The sequence below is a fragment of the Orbicella franksi genome, chromosome 11, assembly GCF_964199315.1.
Source record: "Orbicella franksi chromosome 11, jaOrbFran1.1, whole genome shotgun sequence".
Taxonomy (NCBI): domain Eukaryota; kingdom Metazoa; phylum Cnidaria; class Anthozoa; order Scleractinia; family Merulinidae; genus Orbicella; species Orbicella franksi.
Window position 1 is genome coordinate 9,581,282 of NC_138155.1, and position 15,664 is coordinate 9,596,945.

General features: G+C 37.1%; 2 protein-coding genes across 2 annotated transcripts; one reads left to right on the forward strand and one right to left on the reverse strand.

The window, feature by feature from the left end:
• Positions 1-1,250: 1,250 nt before the first annotated feature.
• Positions 1,251-9,676, reverse strand: LOC145502416 (UDP-galactose translocator-like). Its single transcript, XM_081481745.1, has 4 exons — positions 9,664-9,676; positions 6,212-6,549; positions 2,952-3,210; positions 1,251-2,109 (listed from the first exon to the last, which is right to left on the reverse strand). The coding sequence occupies exons 1-4, from the start codon at positions 9,671-9,673 to the stop codon at positions 1,670-1,672; spliced, it is 1,047 nt and encodes a 348-aa protein (XP_081337871.1). The 5' UTR covers positions 9,674-9,676; the 3' UTR covers positions 1,251-1,669.
• Positions 9,677-9,771: 95 nt separating this feature from the next.
• LOC145503073 (UDP-N-acetylglucosamine transporter-like) lies at positions 9,772-15,623 on the forward strand. The gene is made up of 3 exons (XM_081482495.1): positions 9,772-10,054; positions 11,189-11,538; positions 12,867-15,623. The coding sequence occupies exons 1-3, from the start codon at positions 9,880-9,882 to the stop codon at positions 13,485-13,487; spliced, it is 1,146 nt and encodes a 381-aa protein (XP_081338621.1). The 5' UTR covers positions 9,772-9,879; the 3' UTR covers positions 13,488-15,623.
• Positions 15,624-15,664: the final 41 nt, after the last annotated feature.

Below are 15,664 nucleotides of genomic sequence, written 5' to 3' on the forward strand. Positions count from 1 at the left end.
TCGGTGCGTAGGAGTCTGTCACGCATCGATCCTTTGACCCAAAAGGCACAATTGTGGGGGGGGGAGGGGCTCGTCTGAGTATCTTATATCCCGTTATCATGAGTTTCGTGACTTAAATATCCCATATCCCGCTAATTCCTGTTGCGACTTTCTTACTCGATATCCCGTTTTATCTGATCTAAATATCCCATATCCTATTAATCCCACCCCCCCCCCCCAAATATCCCGTCACCCCAGTTTAAACGTCGCTTTCTAACGAAAAATCTTCATAGAAATGTTAGAGACCGTGACTAAGCCGTTCCACCCAAAAGGGGTGCCTTTTTCAGGCTTTTTCAGGCCGTTTTTAACCGTTTAGTCAGGTTTTTTAGCTGCCATGACGCTAAATAAGCCTAAGTTGTGCTAAAAAAGCTTTTTTTTTTTTGCTAAAAGGAGAGCTTTTTCGAGGATTAGGTACAAAATTGAGCAAAACTTCAATTACGGGCATGCGCATAAGCCAAAATTTGGACTGAATTTTTTTTTGTTTTTTGTTTTTTTTTGCCATTAACCGTTCTCAATTTCGTTTGTTGGCCCTTTCCTTTCTGTTTTTCTCTGCCCTTTTACACTGGCTACCTTTTGCATTGTATGTTCTTTCTGGCTGCGGTGAAAAGTTGGATGTTAATTACGGGCGAAGCCTAGAAATGGACCTTGATCAATCATAGGCGTTGTGGACCATTTTACCACCGTTTTTGCACCAAAACTGATAACCTTGTTTTTTGATTTGCGACGTCGGAATGTCGTCGATATCTAAACCTCACCATTGTGCGGAAAGGGCTAGCCTAGTACTACTATCAGCTTATCAAGATTATCTAATGACATTTAAATTGATGACGTCACAAGTGGTACAAAGAACACGACCATTAACTACGCATATATGCGTAGTTGGTATTCAAAGGGTTAAGGTATGTAAAAGGGTAGGGATTTCACAAGTTGAGGTGTATATTTTAGGGTAGAGAAATCTGTCATATGGCAAAAGATATCAGTGACGTCACCTATTGTTATTAATATGCCAACCAGAGACCTATTGGCTAGTGAAACAAAGAATTCATCTGTTTAACGCTTTGAACACTTAAATAACAAAAACAATGTTTGTAAACAAATATATCCCTCATAGGTTTATCGTGAACAGGAACTGAATAAATGATACTTGTTTTTTTGGTCAACATCTCTTCTAAGGGTTCATTCCAAGGGTTTAGAAAAGAAATGCAGGGTTCTTAAGTGAATATGTGAAAGAGGTTCCTTTGTTCAATAAAAGGCAAATGAAAGGGGTACCTTGTTTGTCAAAGTGGTATTCAGAAAGGTAAGGGGATGGACCTCGGGGCAGAGACCCCACGATACAAAACTTTGTAGAGTACCCCCGGTTATCATGGTCATCTTTCCTTGTGTTATCCCAATTTAGCACCCATCCATAGAAATCCTTCTAATCTCAAATTTCCAAAGTATGCAAGTTCACACATGAAGTTGGCCTTGGCTTGGCTAGTATTGAAATAAATCTCTGACAACTATGCATGTTTCAAAATAAAAACATCCCTTTTTAATTAAGGAAGATTTGGTCATATAACATCTGATTGTTGCATGTGAATATATTAAAGTGGTTTCCTACAATGATACATAATTTTCCACATTTGTCTCATCACTCTGGCTTTCTTTTGCTAATACCATTCACAACACTTTGTTGATCACCATAAACTGGTGTTTTAGCCATCCCATACAAATATGTTGCTAGCATCACCAAACCAGCCCCAGAGACAAATGGCACACTAAGTTTGAAGCTGAATAAATAAACAGACATTACACAAGAAATCACAATAGCAACTGCTGCCGCAAATCCCTTGAGGATATTATCAGCGTACTTAATGACCACACCCACCAGGAGCCCACCAAAAGCCTGCATTGCAATAATTGCCCAGACAAGTTTGTGGTATCCAAATAGAACGCCTTTTTCTTTAATCTTGTCTCCGTCGTTTATGTACATGCCAACTGTGCCAATGATGACGCCAAATGTGGCGAGCTGGAAGTTCCTTGCCCAGAGAGGAGTATGAGTGCCTTTGAGGGTCTTTTCAAAGTAAACACCTGAATGATAAAAAACAAGGTCGATCACTTGAATGTTCAACAATGTCATATTTATCTCTTGATTAGACTTGAATCACCTCCCTTTGTTAAATACAGCAACAGGTTTGTTGAGAAAGATTTGAAAAATGGAGAAAAATAAATACAGGTAAAATTGCTATGTGAAACCCAATTCCTGTTAACATCTCACTCCATTAATTATTTTCGCTTGGGAATCGATAATCTACCAGAAAGCATATCTTACAACTTACTAGTGATGCTGCTCTGCATTAGCATATAGGGCATACAACATACATAACACAGGACACCTATCAAGCTGACAGGGTTCACACTGTTTTTTTGCCCTAAAAACGTTCAGGACTTTTCAAGGTCATTGTAGGGCACAATTCCAACTTTTCAAGTCTTACAAAGTTGTTTCATGTTTTTTGGATGTATAATAAATCAGCCTCAATAGCACTCTTCCCACCCTCTGAACCACCAGCCTACATGGTCAAGGCAGCATGAAAGAGGCCTCTGCAGAGAGGACAGCCACAGTGGTCAGCCCTCAAGAATTGTAAGGGTTACACTTCACAAGCAGTAAAAACACTGTGCACTTGTCTAGTCATTCTCATAATGCCAAAAATAATTTCAATGGAGAGCTACATGTAGCTGTTGTGGAATCAGCACTTAAATGGTGATCAGAGTGCTTTTTTAAGCTAACCAAACTGCTAAGTAAAAACCTGGTTAACCATGACTATTTCCCTTTATTCATGACTGTTCATCACTAGTTGCTGTTCATTAATCACATTTTTAAATGCTCATCTTCCATTTAAAATTAACACACACACAATCAACGTTCAACTGACCTGCAAATCCAGAGCACATACTTGAAGCCACAACAGCGCAAAGACCCAACAATCGATTCTGTGTTTGGGACAAAGGGTTCTGTGTCGGGAGAGTCTCTTCAGGACTCTGTGCCACAGGACCATCAACAGGCTGCAACTGAACCACAGACACACCAACGAACAACATGAACAGAGACAGCCACTGAACCTTGCCGATGGACTTCTTCAACATGGCAACTGAGAACAGAGCTGTCATCAGAATCTTCAGCTGATAAGACACCTGTTGAAGGAAATTACAATAAAAGTATAAACAATACAATGTATTAAGTAAATAGAGGATATTACATGCCCACACATGGATATGAATTTTATCTTCAAGTGTTCAACTCGATATCTCATGAGTGAGTGCAGCGAAAGAGTGAGATATGGAATTGAACACGAGAAGATAAAATTCGTATCTACAAGCGGGCATGTAATATTGTTTATTATATAAACATAACAATGATGACGTTTTTGACCATTTTCTGAAGATGTCCGATCACTTTCCGAAGATTTCTGAAGATTTTCCAAAATTGTTCCGAAAGGCCAGACGAACACTTCTGAACATTTTACAAACATTAAAAACTATAAAACTATAAAAAGTGCAATATAAATTAATAAATTATCATTATCATTATCATTATTATTATTATTATTATTATTATTATTATTATTATTATTATTATATTGTTCTTTATAATTTTATTTGAGAAACTTCTGGTGATACAAATAAGATCCTACAAGAACTTCAAATTAACGATACAGCCATCAGACTGTAATGTAAGGTTTGTGAGATTGGTCACATGACTTGAGACCATATATTAAATCAAATTTACAATACTACAGTTAAAGTAATGTTGTGGTACATGTACTTTGTAATAAATTGCAGCACAATTTACTGTCAGACAGTTAGGTAAAGTAATATAATCCATTAGTCCTGTTTTCATTCAAGTAAAAGTAATCAGTTTTTCATAACTGCACTACACAATTGGTTTAGCAAAACTTGCACCAATTTTTCATTCAATCAGCAATAAAACCAAAACCAATCATGACTCAATCACACATGTTGTCCTGCACTTCACATCAACAGCTACATGTATTTACTTAAAACTGAGTTTTGATTGGTTCACTGTATTCTGTGTCCTTTATGATTTGCTAGCGTGATTACTTGGTTTTGGTTTTACGACACTCAGTTGATAACCGCTCTACATGCAAGTAAATGCAGACGCCGTAAACAACAGTAACTATATAGTAGGTACTGTGTGTCCTGGAAAAGAGTTTTCAAAATTGAAGGCACCTTGGTGTCTGGCTGGACTTAAGTACATCCAATTTTGGAATATAGTTGTCAGGTCTGAAATCCATATTTAGTGAAACACATTAAAAGTATAGACTGAGTCGATACAGAGGCGAGCCACTCAAGTCATTTGTGGATCAGAGAAAGAATATCTGGAGAGAATTGGGGTCCTGAAATGGCTTTCGTTTGAGTTACGAAGGAAGTTTATCTGCTTGGTGCAGATGTACAAGATTATTTTCGGACACTGGGACATAGATCCTCATATGTTTTTTGATTTTAATGTATTAGCGAAAATGCATAGGAGCCATAATTTTAAGATAAGACCAAAGAAGACAGGTACAAATTACTTTAAATATTCATTTTTTTTTTTTTTAATCGCTACATAGCTGACTGGAACGATATTCCATCGAACATTATGCATGCACCTTCATTAAGCAGTTTTAAATTCTATCTATTAGATCATTTGTGTCAATTTTAAATCATGTGTAACTCGTGAGTGACATGTATGCAATTTAATTAGGTTAGCTTTGAGCCGTATTTAAATCTTATTTCATAATTTTTAGTGTCAAATTAGTTTAGTATGCAATATAATTAGGCTAGTTTTGGGCCGCACTTAAATTTTACATTTCACTTCTTAATTTTTTTTGGAATGTTTAATATCAGAGAATATTCTTTGTATGGGGATTTAGTTTCCCCCAATCATTCTCCAGACTGTCATGTACTTTTGCAATTTCTGTGATTTATTTACTTGTACTAGCATGACAAAGTATTATTAAACTTAAACTTAAACTTAAACTTATAATTGTACATGTATGTACAATAATGAATCAAGTTTGATGTTGAAAGACGAATACAAACTAATTAATACTGGTCTCACAAGCAGAGCAATTCAAGATTATTTTGTGGGCATAATGGTTTCTATTCTGCTACCTGTCACTTGCCCACAGCTGCAACCAAAACAGAATACTACTTAGTAACATTTTCACAAGAAAACGACAACAACATCAACTCACGTTCGCACCTTGTCCATGTGAACAACTACAAGTACAAACTGTTATGCCACAGATTAAGACTTTGTTCCCACTTTCAAATGAGAAAGCATTGGTTTCTTTCTGGCCTTTGTGGTACTAGTGCTTTCGCTATGAAATGTGACCATTACCAGCTGTACATGTATTTTCTTAACCTACGTTAAATCTGAGTTCAGTTACTGGCCCCACAAGGAAATCCGTCCGCATTTGCAGGCTCATGTACTTAACAAGCAGGAAGTGAACAAATAATTTCTGGCTGATGAGGAGCAGTCCTCTGAAAGCAGTATTACTATTACAATACATGTAAGAGTACTTTATCAAAGGGAAGAACGAAAAAGAGAATGAAAGGATGAAAGTTGTGTCAAGCAACATACCCAAGAACTGTTCTAAAAAAGGAAATTCACAGAAAACTGCCACAATCTATACTGAAAATGTACTCGGCTTTGCCATGTTATCAGTTAATGACTACAGTTGTTTTCAAATGCAATTACTCCAAAAATCATGTCATATAATTAAATTTATGTTTGGCAATAATTTCATTTAATATATGTAATTTAAGTGTTGATTTTAGCAATAAAGAATGGTTAGATTTTGGTATATCAAATCAATCAAATTTAAGGAGATTGAAGGTTATAAAATTAATACATGCAGTAAAAATCCCAACTGGTGGGAGGCTGACCAGTGGGCTATTTATAAAGAATGAAGTCCTAAGACCACCAAACACAGATCCATCTAGTGGCAGGGACGACGATTTCAGCTCAATACCTCCAGATCACAAATCCGACACCCTCAACCCCTAAGCCACACTTTTTCGCTATGCCTCCCAAGGCATGCACAAAGACTGACTTACATTAAGTACGTGTAACACTTCTGGTTCTGGAATGAATGAGCTGAACCAATAATACTGGTCACGAATGTACCTGATACGTTGCAGCATCCAAATTGGAAACAGCTACATACAGCAGGTTATTTTGAACAGTGTAAATGCAAGCAGGTACAAGCATCTTGACCATATCTAGAGGGTGACCAATTGTGATAGAGTATAAGAACTTGAGCCACTCAGCTACACTTTGTTTCTCGCCCAGTAAAACAACCATTGACGAAAAAACCTTAACAATCTCTGTGATCATCACTGCTGTACTGGCAAAGTACATGTCTCCTGGCAGTGTCCGTGTGTATCGCATTGTTAGAATGAGTGATGCATTCTGGACTGTGAGGATGATAAGGCTCCATGCCTTAATGCCAAGTTGGCCACCTGCTTTTAATTTTTTGAAAAAACAAAACAAAACAAAACAAATAGAATAAAATAGAAATCTGTAAATTTTCAGAAACTACATATAACATCTCTACAAAATACTGATGTTTATAATCCATCAAATATTTTCGCTCGCATGTGATTGGTCTAAATTCATGCATCACATGAGTGAATAATTGCTCCAGTTAAAACAAGGGAACACCTGACTGATATTTCTCAATTTTTGTGTCAAGATAAATATTTGAAGGATAATAAACACAATGGCCAACATTTGGCACAAAAACATGCTTGGATATTCATCCTTGGACATTCCCTGTTCCTCAAAGCTCACAGTTTTCCTTAAGCTATGCTCTCGGACAACAGTTTGCTTCTCTGAACAGATAATGCCCACAGAAAAATATCTGAGCATATTTTCGCACCAAATGGACGCTGTTGTTTATACAGTGTATAACAATGCACAATTAGATTTATTTAGCAATCATTTAAATAGGATGTGTCAAAAACGAAGACCCAAAAACGAAGACCGAAGACCTAAGACCCTGTGGTCTAAAACGAAGACCCACCGGTCTAAAACAAAGACCCACCGGTCTCAAACAAAGACCCACTGGTCTAAAACAAAGACCCACTGGTCTAAAACAAAGACCCACTGGTCTAAAACGAAGACCCACTGGTCTAAAACGAAGACCCACTGGTCTAAAACGAAGACCCACTGGTTTAAAACGGAGACCCACTGGTCTAAAACGAAGACCCACTGGTCTAAAACGAAGACCCACCGGTCTAAAATGAAGACCCACTGGTCTAAAACGAAGACCCACCGGTCTAAAACCTTTTTTTTCTTCAGGAAAGACTATACACTAGGCTAAATTGCTTTCGTTTTTGTAGCGCATAAATTAAAATGTCATCTGAGCACGCGGCAAACTTGACAGTTGCTTTATCTCATTCGGTACAACGTGTCAAATTGTGTAACGCAGTGAAATTCCAACAGTATAGAAATATACATTTTAGTGACGATTTTAGTATAATTTGTCATCACCAATATTCTGTTTTTCAGATGCATATGAGCAAATTATGATGAGGTGACTTCATTACTTTGCTTTACTGTACTTATCATATAAAGGCGCAAAGGTCCACTGTGCGTGACTCGCAAATTTATTCACCACGTGCTACAAGAATTTGATTTTCCCAGGAAAATTACGTTATCACTCTCACATTCTTCAGGGAAATACTATACACTACAATCTTGGACAAAATAGTAAATGGAACACCTGGACCACCCCTCCCCCTCCCTCCCTCCATTTCATTGATGCCAAAATGGCGCGTTTTTGCTCCATCGCGCCTTCATCATTGCTTTGGGGGGGGAAGGGGGTTAATTGTTCCTTTTTATTCTGTCGAAGATTGTAGGCTAAATTGCTGTCATTTTTGTAGCTCATAAATTAAAATGTCATCTGAGCGCGCGACAAACTTGATAGATAATTTATCTCAATCGGTACAATGTGTCAAATTGTGTAACGCAATTAAATTCCAACAGAAAAAAAATATACATTTTAGTGACGATTTTGTTTCGTCACCAATATTTGTAATTTATGATATATTGGCCAAGTGTAAAAACAAACAACAGTTACAGAACTGTTGCGGTTTTGATATATGTCAAAAGTGTCATACACCAAACTTGAAAATTTCATTTTAGTCTCATCATACAAACAAAAAATCTTATTACTTTGACTTTTTACAAAACAGGCTCTTAAATTTGAAACGTATATTTCTATACTGTTGAAATTTAATTGCGTTACAAAATTTGACACGCGTTGTACCGGCTGAGATAAAGTAACTGTCAAGTTTGTCGCGCGCTCAGATGACATTTAATTTATGCGCTACAGAAGTGAGGGATGCATGTGAGAGTGATAACGTAATTTTCCTGGGAAAATCAAATTCTTGTAGCACGTGGTGAATAAATTTGCGAGTCACACACAGTGGACCTTTGCGCCTTTATATGATAAGTACAGTAAAGCAAAGTAATGAAGTCACCTCATCATAATTTGCTCATATGCATTTGAAAAATAGAATATTGGTGATGACAAATTATACTAAAATCGTCACTAAAACGTATATTTCTATACTGTTGGAATTTCACTGCGTTACACAATTTGACACGTTGTACCAACTGAGACAAAGCAACTGTCAAGTTTGCCGCACGCTCAGATGACATTTTAATTTATGCGTTACAAAAACGAAAGTAATATAGCCTAGTGTATAGTCTTTCCTGAAGAAAAAAAGGTTTTAGACCGGTGGGTCTTCGTTTTAGACCGGTGGGTCTTCGTTTTAGACCAGTGGGTCTTCGTTTTAGACCGGTGAGTCTTCGTTTTAGTCCAGTGGGTCTTCGTTTTAGACCAGTGGGTCTTCGTTTTAGACCACAGGGTCTTCGTTTTAGACCAGTGGGTCTTCGTTTTTAGACCGGTGGGTCTTCGTTTTAGACCGGTGGGTCTTCGTTTTAGACCACAGGGTCTTAGGTCTTCAGTCTTCGTTTTAGGGTCTTCGTTTTCGACACATCCCATTTAAATGAGAAATAAATAATGACTAAATTTATTAACTTAAAGGACATTGTATTAAGGCACAATAACTCAACATTTTGTCTCCCTGGGGCTATTTACACGTGTACAAAAGTAGCTAAAGAGGCAAGAGAGTAGATTTTACAAGTGTATGCTACAAAGCTCGGCTTGGGAATTGAACTGTTAGGGACGATTTTAGTCGACCATGAACTGCGAGCTGGTTCCGATTTCGCAGGATGCATACAAATATATTAAGCCAAAGATCTTTATAAACAGGTGGTTGTTACATTTGATTGGAATACACGAACATGTGGTAAGAAAATTCCCGAACTGATCTCTGAGTCCTGAGGCTTACCGTACCGGCAAAAAAAGAAAAACAACTTGCGATGCCGGCAAAACGAATATCGATAATAATTTTCACTGATATTTGACTTCATAAAATGATACAATATATTGAAAATACGTCAATGCAATGAAAAAACATCAAAACAGAAGTTAGATTTAAATTGAAAAAAAAAAACAAAAGCAGATTCTTTTAAAAACACAAAGGACCCTCTATTTGTCGACTTACCGGCCGCCATCTTGAAAAGATTCAGAAAGTGATGAATGCCGGGAAATATTTTTCCTAGCGAATACCGCTGGATTAAGCGGCGCCTGCGGATCACATGATGAAACGGGGATGACAATACACGCTAGAAATATTGAGCTAAAAGGAGGGAGACATTAAGATATTTATATTGCATTGCTAGCTTACTGAAGTAGCTCAGTAAATCTTTCAAGTGTACAAATGAGTACTCGAGCGTTATTTTCAAGTACAACGCTGTCAGCGAATTCCAACGCGAACCGGAAATGGGATCCTAGCAATGTTGAGCAAGGCACCTACTGCGCATTTTCAGCTCCTGGTGAAAATCTTACATCCATGAAGCAAAACTCACGAAATCATGTCCAAGAAAAAGATAAAGGTAGGTTTAGGAATGTTATATCAGCTTAATTAATCTTAAGGTGTATGCAGTTTCCGTCCGCCACGTCACCGAATCCTGTTACGTTCAGTTCAAATGGCGCATAAACATACAGTAAGCTTACAGTACATATATTTTGATGCAAATTTACAATTGTACACCTATAAATTTTTCACGATTTTACATGTAACTGAAAGAAATCGCTGGTTCTCGGGTTTGAGAAGGTCAGTGGTGCGTATAGTACCTGGTGTTTTCCCCAAAGAAGAAGATTGCCGGCCTCTTCGTTCATTTCATTTCCCTCCCAATTTTCTGATCGCTGTATCATTTGATGTGGCGATCACATGAATTGCGAAATACGAAATCCACCCACCCCGGGAATTTCTGTTGTTTAATTTACGGTTGATCAAGTGCCCATCCTCCAGGCGAAAAAATTAGGGTTTTCAAATGTTTTACCTTATATTGGGCCGGGTCATACAGTAGGCTTAAAAATATAATTTTAAAATATAGCCAGGCGATCAAATCCCCCTTCCCCTAGTAGCAGAAATAAGAAATGGAACAAAATATATCAAGAATGATAATAAGCATCTTTGAACACCCACATTTAACTCCCACAGTATCACAAGTTTTTTTGCTATATATTATTAAAATATACAGTAAAGGTGATGATTTTTTGTGTGATGTGATGTGAAATTTGATACCACTGAGGCATATAAAATCAATGGATGATGGTAGACTTAAAGGGACACAGTCAGCTTTGGGACTGCACTGACCTGGACACTAGTTTTTCTCACTTCAAATGAAAAAAGTTCACCTCAACTTGAAATCAAAGTACATGTAGAAATCTGCTTCAGTCTTTGCAGTATTTTGCTTGATTTTGAATCATTTACTGAAAAACCTGGTTTTGAGTGTGCTTTAGCTCATCCTGTGATATTATCTTTATCATATTTGGTTGAAAACAGTATGGATCGCGTCTTTGTAATGTGCAAATTAGCTACAAAATGGTATCTAATACACATGTGCGCCAGCTGACTGTGTCCCTTTAATAGTGGCCTGGGTAACTCTGCAATGGCCTCAGATGTACATTGTACAGTGCCAAATGGAAAAACTTACATTACTGCTTTCATGATTGCATTTCAGAAACTACACCATTTACTTCTTCAGCATTATTTAGGACCATCATATTTGTTGTCCTAACACTCCAGGCGACATGTTACTTTTCACTGCTTCGCTACTCTAGAACAAGACCAAACAAAATGTATTTCTCCTCTACTGCTGTGTTCCTAGCAGAAGTTGTCAAGCTCTTGGTAACACTGGTGGTGATTTTTTTTCAGTGTGGAAATCTAAGAGACTTTGTTTTATTTCTTATCAACAATTTGTTCACAAATCCTATGGCTACTATCAAGCTCTCTGTTCCATCTGTGTTATACGTCATACAGAATAACCTTGTTTATGTTGCAATGACGCATCTGGAATCAACAACTTTTCAGGTGTGTGGTTCATTTTGATTTTTTTTTTCCTCAGGTTTGTTTGTTTTTGTGGAACAGTTGTAAGTTGCTTTATCTGCCAGTGTCAGCACACCAGCACACATAAGGCTTACAGCTAAGTTTGAAGAGTGGGCATCCAAAAGTTTCCTCGGGGCCTACGGCACTACCCTCCTAGAGTCTTTAGCATTGGGCAAAATGTATTTAAGCATATAACGTGTATTTTTATAGCTTTGAATCTGTAGCAAATAGGAATCCATGGGATACCTGGCACCCATCTAAATGAAATCCTGCTGAAGGTAGAATTTCTTTCTGACCCAGAAAATAACTTTTTTTTAGTGTTTGAACTGACAAGAAAGACATTTTTGATTTACAATGTTGTCATGACAGTTTTGTCATAGAGATTCTGACTGTGAGCCTTGTAGAAGTTTTTGTGTAAAAAAATCTTATTAAGGAGTCTCTTAATACTGCTGTTTGTGATATATGTGTCCGTACCAGTTGTAAACTGTGATACGGGTCTGAGTCATGATCACTTTTCTTAATCAAAGCACTTTGCTGTTCATCAGTTCTAGATCTACTTGTACAGTGCAGTTATTTCATATTCCCTTACAAGTCATTTTTAAAGCAGTTTAATCTATCTACTAGGTATATTGCCTAGCAACCTGTGGAGGGCATAAAAAGAGTCTGGGAAAAAGTCAATGTATATTGTTCCTAGTTCAGTCATGGCATTTTGAGTTATCTTGGCCATGTACAAAATAACTTTTGAATTGAAGGAAACCTGAAAATTAGTCGTTCGCTCAGATAGAAAAACACCATTTGAAGAGATAATAATAAACCATAAAGGAACAAGGATGGTTAAGGATGGAGAAGATTAACATGGATTACCAATGACAAACTTGAAAATTTGCCAGCTTAACTATTCAAGACAGGCAAACCATGAGGTATTCCTTAAGATACTTAAAGGTGTGCATTGTACATGTACATTATGTATAATTGTGTAACTTTATGAAGTCAGAAAACCTCTAATAAGAAAAGATTTCAAAAAATATTTAAGCTTTAAGATTAATGAAAATTGAGCAACATGGTGTTTTGACAACTTCATGTCATCATTGTCAAATTATGAATAAATTACAAATAACGGCAGGGCATATTTATAGCTGGAAATAAGGATGTGAGGAAACAAGTAATTAGAAAAGGTGACATGAAAGCATTCACAGTGTTTTAACATGAAATTATCTTATTTAAAAAGTGTTTAGACTACATATGCAGTACACTGTATATAGTGCACCACTTAAATCAATTACTAACAGTTTCAATTTTTATATCTTTTTCAGATCACCAACCAGCTTAAAATCCTTACCACTGCAATCTTCTCCATTGCTTTGCTCAACAAACAGCTAACAAGAATAAAATGGGTGTCTTTGATTCTTTTATCTGTGGGTGTCACCATGGTTCAAATTGATTCACACACTTCAGTAACCACAAGTTTACTAACAGACAGTGATAATACAAAAAAAGAACAATCTGTGCCTCTTGGTATGACTGCAGTTCTTGCCGCTTCCTTAGTGTCGGGATTTGCGGGTGTTTACATGGAGAAAATCTTCAAGAAACAGAGAAGGACTTCATTTTGGATCTCAAATGCCCAACTGTACACTTTTGGAATGTTTTTAGGGTTAATAGGTGTCATTTACCAAGATGGGGTTGAAATTTCTAGGATGGGATTCTTTTATGGATATGACATTGTAGTTTGTCTGGTTATACTGTTTGCATCTGCTGGTGGTATTATTGTCTCACTAATCTTAAAGTATGCCTCATGTATAACTAAAGGATTTGCGACATCTTGCGCCATTGTTCTATCTAGTATTATTTCAGTGTATTTATTTGATTTTGTTCCAAGTGTTTTGTTTGTTGCGGGTGCTTTATCTGTTATTGCTGCAGTTTTGCTGTACAGTTAATGGCGTTTACTTAGTTTGTTTTTTCACATGTTCTGTGTTATACACCAATGTAAAATGCTACCTGTCCAGTGGTCCCTCCTTCGCTTGGTCCATCGTGCATGACACGCAAGAAAACCACCAGAAAAAAATGGCCATTTATTCCTCCCACTGCCAGTTTTCCTTGCAGTTTATTTACAGTCTCACTCAATGGACCAGGCAAAAGAGGGACTACTCGTAGTCTACCCGCATGATGGATACAGAAAGAAAACAAAGGTTGCTGTTAATTCAATGTGCAAAGATTATAGTAATGGAGCTTGTAGATTTTTTTTGGTCAGGGTATTGTATTCTATCTGTCACTTGCCCAATGGGAAGTGAATTTTTTGGGGGTAAAATTTGATAAATTTCAAATTACAGATTGAAGTGCTCTAAGAGTACTCTAATTACTTACTGATGATCTAATATTCACTTAGTATACTCTAATTCTAGTTCTTTTATAATTCATTCCACTACACTGAGTGAAAGTCAATTCTGTGCATTTTAGGACAATTTTCTATACAATTAATTATTGAATGTGTTCAGTACTGTTGTAACATAGATTGTAAAACAATTTGTAAAATAAGATCTAATTTGCCAGATGCATTATAGAAGAAAATTTTGAAATTAGAATTATCAAGACTTGATAATTCTAATTTCAAAATTTGAAAGGGAAAGTAACAGTTTAGTTATGAATTTACATGTAATTCGATGTCAAGTAATTATTAAAAATGGGTTATAATTTATGCAGATTGGTAGACAGAATTTAACCATACATGAAGCGTTGTAGAAAAGTGGGAACATACAGTGCATGCTACCAGCATTGTTTGTATAATGTAGGAGGAATGTTAGGGTAGAAAATGTTAAAATCCAGGCCTGATTGATCGGCTGAAGATAAGTCATAGACAAGTTGTGATCTTTGAAGGAACTAAATAATACTATTAATCATATCTATAGCAAAATTCTCGATTGTGATTGGTTCTCCGCACGCCTATTTGTCACGTGGGTTCACGATCACGGGGGTGTCCAGTTACAATTATCTGATTTCGGCTTCTTGTAATTGCATACCTTCGCTATTCGCACGTCAATTACGTGAGCTTCAGTGGCTTCCTTCATGTTCCCTATAGTTTTGACAATTTATGGAAAACATTACTGACTTTTTGCTGTAAAGAAGTTCTCAAAAGACTTTTTTAATCTTGAAATTTGTTATTGATACGATTAATTAGTAACTGGACCTCGTGACGTACAGTTTAGGGGGGGCTAATCGTGCTGGTAAATTTAAATCGGCCTTGCACTGCGCGTTCGTCCGATTTTGAAATTACTCGCCCAATTACTCCCTGTATTGTACTCCACTCGGTCCAGTTACTAATAGCCTCAGTCAAAAGGCCATTTTGCGAATGCAAATATTTCCTAGTTCCATTCCCTCGTGGGGGCAAGAAGTGATCACTCGGCCAAAAATGGCCTCATTTAATTAGATCAAATTTTGCCCCCACAAGGGACTGGAGCTAGCATTAGCAAAATGGTGTATTCATATCTAGTCTACCTGTAAATGTGCTTGTAATTTCAAATGTGCTTGTAATTTCAAATCGGCCTCGTGCTTCGCGCTCGTCCGATTTTGAAATTACTCGCGCGATTACTCCCTGAATTGTACTCCACTCCGTCCAATCACTATTACTAATAATTGTTTATATGAAACAAACAGAATCTATTAGGGTTATGAATAAAGCTCTAAAAATTGCATATCTAAATTTCATCTTGCTCTGACTATCCCAATAAAGTTGAATAGAACGTTAATCGGCTCGTGTGGTGTTTTTTCGCCTTCCTGGGCCGTCTGAAGCGTTTTTTTACGAAAGTACTGGCCGGATACCGGTCAGACGTGAGACAGAGTGGTCTACCCTTGCTGTATTTCGGGTCCAAATTCGCAGCTGAATGTTTTCCAATCCATCAAGTTGTAGCATGACATTTCAGGGTCTTAGTTTATGATCTGACTAGCTCCATACGAATGTGAAAAGCTCTGAAAGTTTACCATCCAATGCAAGCAACTTAGTACAAACTCCAACAATTATTCAAAGTAAATTTGCTTTACGAAAGCCAACGGGTTATTTCGTTGCCATGGTCTCTCTTCTCGGCCTGTCTCTCGCTCCAGGGGGCGGGAAGAAGAGAGA

Excerpts from the sequence above, each read along its gene's own strand:
- LOC145502416 (XM_081481745.1), bottom strand. Across the intron at positions 3,211-6,211 it reads TGGATGCTGCAACGTATCAG|GTGTCTTATCAGCTGAAGAT; the intron begins GTACATTCGTGA and ends TTCCTTCAACAG. Across the intron at positions 2,110-2,951 it reads TATGTGCTCTGGATTTGCAG|GTGTTTACTTTGAAAAGACC; the intron begins GTCAGTTGAACG and ends TTTATCATTCAG.
- LOC145503073 (XM_081482495.1), top strand. The coding sequence starts at position 9,880 with ATGAGTACTCGAGCGTTATTTTCAAGTACAACGCTGTCAGCGAATTCC. Across the intron at positions 10,055-11,188 it reads TGTCCAAGAAAAAGATAAAG|AAACTACACCATTTACTTCT; the intron begins GTAGGTTTAGGA and ends ATTGCATTTCAG. Across the intron at positions 11,539-12,866 it reads TGGAATCAACAACTTTTCAG|ATCACCAACCAGCTTAAAAT; the intron begins GTGTGTGGTTCA and ends TATCTTTTTCAG.